The sequence below is a fragment of the Thermobia domestica genome, chromosome 6 (genome assembly GCF_964235325.1).
Source record: "Thermobia domestica chromosome 6, izTheDome1.hap1.1, whole genome shotgun sequence".
Taxonomy (NCBI): domain Eukaryota; kingdom Metazoa; phylum Arthropoda; class Insecta; order Zygentoma; family Lepismatidae; genus Thermobia; species Thermobia domestica.
The window spans coordinates 245,508,633-245,521,140 of NC_137459.1; the positions used below are offsets into that span (position 1 = coordinate 245,508,633).

At 35.6% G+C, this 12,508-nt stretch overlaps 1 protein-coding gene across 2 annotated transcripts in view; it reads right to left on the reverse strand.

The window, feature by feature from the left end:
• Positions 1-12,508, reverse strand: part of LOC145688457 (ribitol-5-phosphate xylosyltransferase 1-like) — an 85,195-nt gene that overhangs the window by 15,997 nt on the left and 56,690 nt on the right. The window contains exon 4 of one of the 2 annotated variants that reach the window (XM_081762713.1): positions 486-596. The exons of the other annotated variant lie outside the window; for it this stretch is intronic. Coding sequence (XP_081618839.1) covers positions 572-596 — 25 coding nt within the window. The 3' untranslated portion in view covers positions 486-571. Of the gene's footprint in view, positions 1-485; positions 597-12,508 lie in introns of those variants that run through there. 2 annotated transcript variants of the gene reach the window in all.

The following is a 12,508-nucleotide window of genomic DNA, read 5'->3' on the forward strand; positions in this document are numbered from 1 at the left end:
CCTTGCTATTTATCATATTTGATCGCCATTCAATATGGCGCCTTTCAAGATGGCGATCATCCACTGGAAGTATTCCCACATATAGATACTCTATCCCGGTTTACAATGGTGAAGTCAGATCTACCAAAAGCTTTTTCGTTTTTGTGACAGAAGAGTATTCTTGGACATTGCCTACTGGATTTCAAGATGGTGTCGGTGTAGCAGCTCAACGAAGCATTTGCGCATCGAGTGACTATTACTACGTTACTTAGCAACTCGAACTGAATCTTGTCACTAATTTTCATCAAAATTCAACTTTCACGGTTTATGGACCTTCCTCGTTAGAAGTACGTCGCTACCTGAATCGGAACTTCTACAACAGTGGATACAACGACGTACGGAGGATGATTTGGTGCTATTTAGAATTCTCCTCTGGTCTCCTGACCTTATAGTTTGCGATTTCTTCCCTTAGAGATGTGCTAAAGACAGTGTTCACCTACCACCACTCCTTACATCAAATAAACACAAGGACCGCTTTACCGCTGCTGTTACGACCATCGACGGTGATATATTACATCGTATGAGGACCGAACTAGATTATCGCATACACGTTTGTCCTGTAACGAAAATTGGACATATACAATATATCTTATTAGTGTCAGTAAAACTTGATCAGTCTACCTTCATTTAATATATAAGTTTTCTAAGTTAAATACTTTTATAAATTACAACTCATTAGAAAGCGATTAATTATTTAGAATAATTCCGTAGCCCTTGAGAAACAATTTACAAAACGCATATATAATTAATTTCCCTCCCTCTGTGTCACCCATATTGAATTGCTACATAAAATATTCTTATTTTGTGTAGCAAAATACTATCATATATCAAATGTACTACCTTATCTAGTGGTTCAAAATAAACATTTATTAATAAAAAGAAGATATATCCCTGCAATTTGGGGCTAAGTATAAAAAAATTGATAGGATAAAAATCTTCGATAGGACCCACTATCATACGATATATCATAGCGAACGTAATGATGCAGTTTTTAAAATTTTGGTATTTAAAAATTTTAGTTTTTTACATCATACCCATAGTTTAATCTAAAACACGGAAATAACATTAATTATGAAAATATACTGGTACTATGATAAATAATATATGCGTCAAATGCATTAGAAAGATGATAATAATAAAAAACAGTGATTAATAAAAAAAATATACGAGGTGGAATGATAACCAGCATACTATGTACTGTGTTAAATTCTGTTTGACACATAATTACTTAATTTATCTGGAAAGAAACTAGCTAAGTTGAGTCCCATATTCTTGAGACTCCCAAATGACAAGAGTAAATCACATGAGTATTTTCTGTGCATATGATCACGAGCTTCTTTCCCAGTAAATGTACATTGAACAGAATTTCAAATGCTAATAAATTCTTGTAGGCTTACCGGTACTACAATTTGTAGCAAAACTGTCGACAAGTGTAAAATTTATACTCATTCTGAATTTGGACGTCCCAAAAAGTCTTGAAACCCTCCTCGAAATAAATTTATGGATATGTGTCTGACTGGTCATTAAAAAAGTGTTACAAAAGAGACCCTTTTATTGAAATTCTTAAACATTGTTTCGTACAAAAGTAATGGAAAAATATTCTGGCTGTAGATAGAGTACGTGGCTGTACTAACCGTTTCTACACATGAAAGGAAACAGGGAAGCTCATGCAACAAAATCCAGAACACGACTTCTAGTTTAAAGCACTCTAATACCAAAACAACGACTCGAGAAACTGATGCGGCAATCAATCAGAAAGAAGTCAGCAATTATTCCAGTCAGTCTTTATCTCTGAATAGAAACCATTTTCTGGAACTTTTTATACGTAGAATCACCTCTCACGCACACTTTGTTCACACCATGAATAAGGTATGGAATAGCTTATAAATTGTAATCAGTTGAATACCTAAATTGCTTTTTTTATTAAGCATAGGGTATATGGAAACTACTGGTAATCCTATCTTCTGAGTCTTATTATCCATTTGCCTATTTTCTTGAAACTTTTAATTATTTACCTCCTACTTTGGAAGTTGGTGATACTTAAGTATATTTGAAGTACCGAAGGGTAATTGGATCATGTCCTAATACACATTGGAATTAGTTATATTAAGACTGTATAATGTAAATAGATTCATCGTGGTACAGTTCCCGGCATAGAAATTGTTACACAAATTCTAAGTCCAAATTAATAACAAATTCTTGCCCCGTTTTCTTATGCACCCAGAAATACATGTCTCAATCGATTAGTTGCTTCTACTCTGATTTTCACGAAGCTTTGCACCCCCTTGTAAACAATGCAGACTGCAGTGCAGAAATGTTGTCAACTAATTAAACAAAAAATGTTTATGTAATTTTGTGCTAAGAAATGAATAAACAAACTGAAGGGGGAAAAACAATGAGATTAAAAATAAAATGCCATGGGTTTGTGATAGGAGAATCAGGAACGATTTTCTCTCGTTTGCAGTGGCGTACGCACTGCTCTCCTGAATCTTTGAACTACTATGTAAACGCAGACACGCACCAGGAAGAAGAAGGGTAGAACGTTGAATTTCTTCTACCAGTGTAAGTTTCAACTAAAACTTACTATCCCCACTCCTAACGTTTTCTCTAGCTGAGAATCTATCTAAAATGTTAGGATTCAGAGCCACTATTACATGATGACTTAGTGGCCCTACTAGCAGATCTATGGTTGGATGGATGGATTAAAGTTTATCGTCGCCTTCAACAACAAGGTTCTATGAGATTTCGACCTACAGCCGAACGAGCGATCCGAACTACATAAATTTCCTCCGGAAATCGAATGCGCGTCTCCCGCCCGATGACGAGTACGCGGATCATATAGCCACAAATGAGTTAATTATCAGATCTAGAAAAATGTGCAGTTGTACTCACACGACTTCTATTCAAATTTGAGCTCTTGGGGGGCCGCGGTGGCTCAGTGGTAGAGCGTTCACCTCTGACACATGGAGTTCCTGCTTCGATCCCAGCTCGCGCCAAGTGAACCTTGTGGTGGACAAACACCGTTTGCGTGGGTTTCCTCTGGGTTCTTCAGTTTCCTCCAACTTTCTTCATTCCACCATTTCATTCATGTTTTCATCATCACCGTCTCCTTTAGCCTAACCTGCATAATCGTTCGACGTTAAACTCAAAAGATTTCATTTCAAAATTGAGCTCCTTTTAAGTTTCCATTACAGGAGAGCCAGTGTTTGGAACAAGCACTGATGAGAGTGATCAGTTAGTAATGTTTCCCCAGAAGTTATATCTCCGATAATTCCGAATGTGATATTGTGCATTATCACTTTTCACCCACACTAAAAAGGATCTGTTCTGTAGTCTTCAGTGGTTCCCCCTATGACCTCATGCCAATAGGGTCAAACTTGGACATATCCACTTCTGAAATATCACCTCTTATGTCAGTGATACCGAAAACTATCCATTCGACACAAATATAGGATAGTAAGACTTTTTGTTAAAATATAGGATATTTTCGATTCTTTTTACATGTCACTCTCCCATTGTCAACTCCATGCCAACCAAAGCTTAATTTGGACTTACGCAGCATCCACAGGGTCACTGTTCATCTTTGCACATGAATTCGACATTAATATCGTTCTTATTTGACTTCTTTTACATGTCATCTTCACTTCTTGGTAGGGGTGGTTTCAGTGTCTCTCCCTCATAACTATGGAGAAATTTCATCCAACGTAAGTATAATTATAAATTACCATTTGAAAAATTACTGTTCAGGTGATCTATACAGTTGTGCTATAAATATAGGTTTTAGTGGTTTAATTCACTGAATGCCAGGGTTTGAAAAAAACCGGGCTTTTTTGAAAAAGCCCAACCCACCTGGGCCCATATGGGTTTTTTCGGGTTTAATTGGGTTTTTTCGGGTTTAATCGGGTTTTTTCGAAATATTTCGATGTCTTTGGGGTAAAAGTGTTAAAATGTGATTTATATTTCAAGATTGTCTTGTCACAACTTGCAACAATTTTCTACTTACTGCTGTTTTGGAAAAAATGGCCGCCATTTTGAAATTTTACATTCGATCGCCGAGAAAATGTATACAGCAAATTTAGCTTATCTCGTGCTTCCACCGTCAAAATTTCAACTTAAAAGACTGAAAATTGCGCTTCGTAGCGTGGATAATCGCTGTTTTGAAAAAATGGCCGCCATTTTGATATTTTACGTTGGTATGCCGCCAAAATCTATACAAAAAATTTAGTGTGTCTCGTGCTTGTATTCTGAAAAATTTTAACTTAAAAGGCCCAAAGTTGTACCCTGCAGTGTGTGTGGTAGAGGCAGACAAACGAGTTGAGTTGATTTTGTGTTTAACTTCCCTTTCAGCAGCGAGGCTATATGAGACGGGACCTACTGATTAACGTGGAATCCGAACCACATGAGCTTCCTCTGGGAGGCAAACCCGGGTCCCACGCCGAAGACATGTACACTAACCGCATAGCCATGAAGGAGCTCGGCAGACAAACTAACAAATGTAGATCAAGTCATCCAGAAGCCTGACTGACGTTCGCCAAATATGAATACCAAAAGGGGTCTATTAATTTAAAACAAAGATACAATTAATGTTGTATGAAATAAATAAATGTTTTAAAATGTCTTATATGAAATTAACATCTTCCAGCGTAAATAAACCTGCCATATTTTCTCCATGAGAATACGGGACACCTCAGATCCCCCCTTTCTCAAGTTTCCAACACAATGCAATGAACTGGAGTCTGGTTATGAACAAAAGTATAATAGGCCGCGGTGGCTCAATGGTAGAGCGTTCACCTTTAGTGCATGGGGTTCCTAGTTCGATCCTAGCTCGCGCCAAGTGAGCTTTGTGGTGGACAAACACCTTGTGCGTGGGTTTTCTCGAGATTCTCACGTTTTTTCTCACTTTCTTCATTCTGTCATTTCATTCATTTCTCATCATCACCGTCACCTTGAGCATAACAGGCATAACCGTGAGACGAAAACTAAAAGATTTCATTTTTTTTCTATAATATAATAGGCGAAACTTCATGTGCTATAAAAATGCTTTACAGAAAAACAATATGCAAATTATTTAAATCAGTGGTACAATCTGCTTTCAATATTTTTGTGCGTTTAGCAATATTTATTTACATGGCTGTATCTGCAGAAATTACGTTCGTCAATTTAATCTGATGAAAATCTGATTTTTCTCCTTGTGTCGTCTGTAATTGTCAGGACCGGATTTACATTTTTCTAAGACCTAGACCAAAGCACAAATCTGTGCCCCTAGTCTCTGAAAAAGATTATAATTCTTGTTAACTTATCTAATGTGTTGCTGAAGAAAAGGTTAGTCATCTTCCCTTTTTGTAAATGTAGAAACACTCAAAGCCTTTTTTATATATATATATATATATATATATATATATATATATATATGTTGCGGAGAGTATCCGAGTTTCCATCAAGTGCAATGGTAAAAGTAGCATTGCAAATTTCGCTCGCTTACAGGATTCCCAACCATGTCAGAATTTTTTTGTTTTTTACGTTTTGAATAAGCTGATATTGATAGCAGAAATGGAACGGAGTTAAAATAGGGATATTTCCCTGTCCCAACTAAATTTACGGGGACGCGGGGGACTCCCGTTTTTTACGGGACATATGGCAGGCTTAAGCGTGAAATAAATAGTTTTATTGTTGAAATATTTATTTCCGATATTTCTGCATTTAATTCTGGAATTTCTCGAGTACTTCTTTCACGGCGTGTACATCAAAACTTCCACTAGTACAGAAATTTGAACTCAGCACTTGAAATAGTAAGCGTTACATAGTCTTCGAAACCCCGAGCATTAAGCTTCTTAAATTTGACAAGGATTTTTACGCTATTGCTGGTGTTGGTTCTACAGAATGCTTATTTGAAGAGTAGCAACAAATGACTGAATTAAACTGTTATTGTTGGAAAACCAAATTTTAGTTGAAGAACCTTGTGTTTTACATCAAAGGTAAGAAATAATACTAATAGTTTTACTAATGTATTTACATATGTACTATTAGTACCGGCACCTATGACCTTAAACCCGTCAAACGTATGAGTGATAATGTCCTTCGGTGTTGACAAGTCGACGAGCATACTATTCACGGAAAATATTTTCTAAAGTACAAAATTGCTTATTTTAGTTCAAATAGGCTATAAGCATAATCCATACATTAATTTGAACACCTCTAATTCGCCCAAGGAAAGTCTAAAATTTGATAAAAATCACTTACAATGTGATCACCTTAGTTGTATCAATAATATACTAACAAATAGGTCAAAAACCCAGGTGGGTTTTAAAGTGAGCTTTTTCAGGTGGGTCCAACCCGAAAAAATCCACCGGGTTTTTTCGGGCTGGGCCCACTTGGGCAAACCCTGCTGAATGCTCGCTTAGATGTTGCTCTCGTAACAGGAAAAGTGAGACGATTATACCGATTACGCTAATGGAGACATTGATGCTGAGAAATGGATGAAATCGTGGAATGAAGAAGTGGCAGGAAACGGGAGAAACCCGAGAAAACTCATGCACAGAGAGTTTGTCCATAATAAAGTTCATTCGGCGCAAGCGGGGATCGAACCAAGGACCCCATGCAAAATAGGTAAAGTCATAAAAGAATAGGCGTCTAAACAAATACGGAACACTACTATGAATGAGTTATATAAGATTAGATCTTTAGTTATTTCATTCTAAGTTAAACTTTCAATCAATCTTGTTCTTCATTACTGTTCGAAAACTTAAAGTTGTTGCTGCAAGGACGTGATAAATGCTTTCAGTAGACTTCACAGTCTATAGCTCCTTCACAACTCCCGTTTCATCTAAGGCTAAAGTAGTTGCATTTTAGACATTGAGGAAAAAGTATGAAATTATATAAAAACCTCCTAAGTGGAATTACGGAACTTCAGTGGGCCCCTTTTTGCTGTAGGCCTCCCTCACCACACTCCCGTTAGTTACGCCGGGTGCATGATACAGTTTCCCCCTTTTGGGAATATTTTCTAAGGCAGTACGAGGTTTTTGTTTTACTGTTGTGAGAACTGAGTTGTATATGCTAGAACTGTTTTTTAAAGGAGACGAAAGATCCTATACTCAAACACAAACCATGCCTTTCAGAGCTCTAATGGAAAACGAAACGAATCGTCGTATACATGTTACGTTTTCGAAGAGAAAAAGACCAAACATTGATTGCACAAACGTATAATGGTATCATTTGCATGCAAATGTATAACTTATAAAAGGTGTTGGCTTGTTAGATGAGGAGTTAGTGAACGGGATTCTTCTGCTGGTGGTCCTACCTTCGAATCTCGTCCACTCTTTTTGAGTTTTTCTTTTAGCTACACTGAGTTTGTGCATTCCAGATCTTCAAGCTTGAACCAAATCTAATACCAGTTAGTGAATTAAAAGTAGCTGACATTATTTTCAAATACGTTATTAAATGCTTTTCATTAGCTTACAGTACTCAACTTTGATATTAACTCTTCTATCCTTCATTTAACTCATTTCTTGAAGTGTTTTGTTACAATATTCATAAATCGTAACAGAAAAATTGCTTTACCAGTTAATGGTGACTGCTTTGAAAGCAAGTGCAAAGTATGAGAATTAAATTGGTCATATCTGTAGTTTCGCGTGAAGAAGAAACAAACTTGTGAACCAAAGGTTTAAGAACAACTCAAGTTATTAATATAAACTTTGCCGAAGATTATTCACTTATGTCATCATAAAAGAAATACGAAAGACGTTCTGAAACGAAGAAATATAACATACAACTTCGCAAGCGGAGGCAAAGAAACCTAACGAAACAAGACTAAAGACGGATTTACGGCGTAGTGATCGTGGTTGAGTGGTCAGGGCGCTCCACAAGTAATCTGGAGGTTCGTGGTTCGAATCCGCGTCGGGCATTTTTTTTACTTTAGGATTTTTGATGGCGATTGATCGACGATGACACACGTTTTATTATATTCAGATACTTGAATACTCGGATATTTCAATACTTGAACTATCAAATATTCAGGAATAATAATAGTAACAATAATAATTATTATTATCTCGTAGAAGATTAAAAGATAGGAGCTAATTATCGCTCCGGTCATACCGTTACAAGCAGAAACGTGACATTTGGCAAGAATATTTCGGTTTTGTTTAATGTTGCCCACGAGAAGAGAAATTTCTCATCTTGTTTCTAAAACAAACGAACTAACATCAGAATTAACATTTTACATTCGAGACGGAACAAGGGTGAATCAAATTATCATGTCGCTTTGGAGATGAGAATCGAGACGAGACGAAAAGTATCATAAACTTTTCTCGTCTTTTTACGATTCTCGAAATAGTGTATGTCCATTCTTTAAGTAACAATTGCTCTGTAGACTGAATATTATAAGCTTTTTGTTACTCTGTATTTTACAGCTCATTGAATTATGGTCTGCGTAGGTATTTTTTTAGCAAAGCTTTTATACTTAACTCTGCATATCCTAAAAATTAGTATATTATATGCCTGACTGTTGAGCGATATTCAATTATTTCTATTACAGTTACTTTTCTTAAAACATACAGTAGAACACTTTCTACATGAAACGTTAGTGGAAAGCTTTTGTTTAAAATGTGGGGAGTTGCATAGGTGTATCTTGAAGGTATGGAACCCCTTCTCCGAAATCCCTACGTTTAAGTAAGTTTTTCCAAATTTTAGGGCAATTTTAAAACTTTTAATACCATTATTATTATTATTAATATTATTATTATTATTACTGAATATTTGCGACCTCAATATTACGTCCTATTCCAATGTAAATAAGCATACTGAAGTAAGAAAAATCAAAAGAAATATTTTGGACCCTCTGAGGGGGGTAAAGAAGGTGTCAGCTACTGGACAATGTGAAAATCGAATCTTCAATTGCCTTAACAGAAACTAAGTAGGATTTGTCTTCATCACAATACATAGTAACACCCTTTCTTTGGGTAAAAGACATTGGATTATGTTTGCGTTATATTGATATTTTAACAATATATATATATATATATATATATATATATATATATATATATACAAAAAGAATAGTTCGTATTTACCAATTTTTGTTTAACGAATATATGGAACGTGTTGAAAATGACAAACGGAAATATTATTATTACTTTTAGTAAGAGTGGAAGAACTTAGAAACAATTCCACAATGTCGTTTCAGACAAATTTATGACTCATACTAGGCCTTGAGGATGATCGTTTTGTATTTACGAATTGTTTGCGAAACACGCGAAGTTTTCAGACAGTAGGAATCGAGAGTGTAGACTGTGACGTCATGTTGTTAGTTTTCCCCCTGTGAACGAAGTCGTTTCAACTCTAACTTTTAGAACGAGAGAAATTGACTATTTTGTTATAGCACATCAGAAATATCAACTTTCTATATTATAAAATTTTTCTGAATTTCGTCGGAGGGACTCGAACCGCGGAACCCTGACTCACGAAACGACTGCTCAAGCCACTACCCTAAGACTGCTGTTTTAAGTGAGTCAAGAAGCACTCGTGTATATAACAAATTGCAAATGTTTACGATTCCAATAACGATTTTATTAACGATGAAACACTAATTTCGGTCATGATAAAATATTATAGTCCAGAGAATTCAAGTTTAAATTTAGAAAAAGACCGAAAGTATCTCCGTAACTTACCTCTATTATATTCGGTTATTCTCGTTTTACATTTATTTCCAGTAACCTTGAACGAGAGGGACACGAACACAAATACATCGAGGACATTCAATATTTCAAAGGCTCTCCCACCGGAAATCGAAACTGAGACCCCACTACTTAACTGTCTGATGGGTGGGGTGCCTGGTTCCTTCCCAAGGCAAGTAAGCTTCGGACGGACAACATCGTGATCGTGGGTTTTCTCGGGACACTCCCACCTTTCTCATTCCAATTCGTCCATCATAGTTCACCTGCTTTAATCATAGTCTTCCTCAACCTAACAGACATAATCGTGGAATATTAAACGTAAAGATTACATTTTCAAGCTGTTAACCCAAACCAATCCGAATCAAAAAACAGTTGCATATTATTGCTCATTAAAATGTTTTCACAAAAAATATGTAGGAAAAAACGGGGAATCGTAATCGTGTTTCGTTTTAGGTTAAGGTATTATGAGTCTGCTGTTTCACTTTTGAATGGAATTACGATTCCCCGTTTCTTTTCTACATATTTTTTGTGAAAATACGTTTGGAATTTGTTATATTCACGAGTGTTTCTTGACTCTTACTTAAAACAGCAGTCTTAGGGTAGTGGCTTGAGCAGTCGTTTCGTGAGTCAGGGTTCCGCGGTTCGAGTCCCTCCGACGAAAATCAGAATTTTTTTTTAATTTACAAAGTTGATATATCTGATGTACAATAACATAAAACATAGTCACTTTCTCTAGTTCTTACAAGTTAGAGTTGAAACGACTTCGTTCACAGAAGGAACTCTAACATCATGACGACACAGTCTACACTCTCTATTCTCTCTACTGTCTGAAAACTTCGCGTGTTTCGCAAACAATTCATGAATACAAAACGGACATCCTTAAGGTCTAGTATGAGTCATAAATTTGTCTGAAACGACATTGTGGAATTGTTTCTAAGTTCTTCCACTCTTACTAAAAGTAATAATAATATTTCCGTTCGTCATTTTCAACACGTTCCATATATTCGTTAAACAAAAATTGGTAAATACGAACTATTCTTTTTTTGTATATATATATATATATATATATATATATATATATATATAGTTAAAATATCAATATAACGCAAACATAATCCAATGTCTTTTACCTAAAGAAAGGGTGTTACTATGTATCGTAATGAAGACAAATCCTACTTAGTTTCTGTTAAGGCATTTGAAAGTTCGACTTTCATATTGTCCAGTAGCTGACACCTTCTTTTTCCCCCCTCTTTTCCTTCCAAAGTATCTCTTATAAGGCAATTCATCCTTATAGAGCGTCCAAAAAATTTCTTTTGATTTTTCTTAACTTCAGAATGCTTATTTGCATTGGAATAGGACGTAATATTGAGATCTCGAATATTCGGTAATAATAATAATAATAATAATAATAGAACAAAAATTCCGTACGAGGACAGATTATATTAAAATATGTAAAATCGCCCCTAGCGTTAGGCAATAGTTACAAAATAGTTGGGATTGGAGACAATTATCAGGACCATCAGGACATACCCTCTGCAAACGTCCCTACAACTAGTTACGTGTTAAACGGAAAGTTTCCAGGTCAATTTCATGTAGAAAGTAGGGATACTGAAGTCACAGGAGTCATACAAAAATTTGTTTTTAAGTAATGGTTATGTCGGCTAAGCTACAGAAGAAGTCGATGATGAGAATGAAAGAAATATTGAAATAAAGTAACTGGGAGGAAGCGGAATCCGGAGAAAACTACACACACGGTGTTTATTCAGCACAATGCCCACTAGGCGGGAGCTGGATGGAACAGGGTGAATCATTAACCACAAACGCTCCTTGTGCCACCAGTGACCCACTTTATTTTTCACTACGTTACATGGGCTATATCTATATCATTCATTTAGCCAAACCCCCGTTGTTCCACTTCAGGCACACTACCCGTTCTCTTGTTGTACGAATTTCGTTCAGTTTTCTTATCAGGTTTTCGATGTAACACGGTATTGTTCAGGCAGTTGCTAACGAATAAAACTGGTCTTGGGTGTTTGTGGGTTAAATTAACAACACTTCAATAATAATAATAATAATAATAATAATAATAATAATAATAATAATAATAATAATAATAATAATAATAATAATGGTATTAAAAGTTTTAAAGTTGTCCTAAAATTTGGAAAAACTTACTTAAACGTAAGGATTTCGGAGAAGGGTACCGTACCTTCAAGATACACCTATGCAACTACCCACATTTTAAACAAAAGCTTTCCACTAACGTTTCATGTAGAAAGAGTTCTACTGTGTGTTTTAAGAAAAATAACTGTAATAGAAATAACTGAATATCACTCAACAGTAACGCATATAATGAACTAATTTTTAGAATATGCAGAGTTAAGTATAAAAGCTTTGCTAAAAAATATCTACACAGACCGTAATTCAATGAGCTGTAAAATACAAAGTAACAAAAAGCTTCTAAGATTCAGTCTACAGAGCAATTGTTACTTAAAGAATGGACATAAACTATTTCGAGAATCGTAACAAGACAAGAAATGTTTACGATACTTTTCGTCTCGTATCGATTCTCATCTCCAAAGCGACATGATAATTTGAGTCACCCTTGTTCCGTCTCGAATGTAAAATGTTAATTCTCATGTTATTTTGTTTGTTTTAGAAGCAAGATGAGAAATTTCTCTTCTCGTGGGCAACATTAAACAAAACCGAAATATTCTTGCCAAATGTCACGTTTCTGCTTGTAACGGTATGACCGGAGCGATAATTAGCTCCTATCTTTTAATCTTCTACGAGATAAT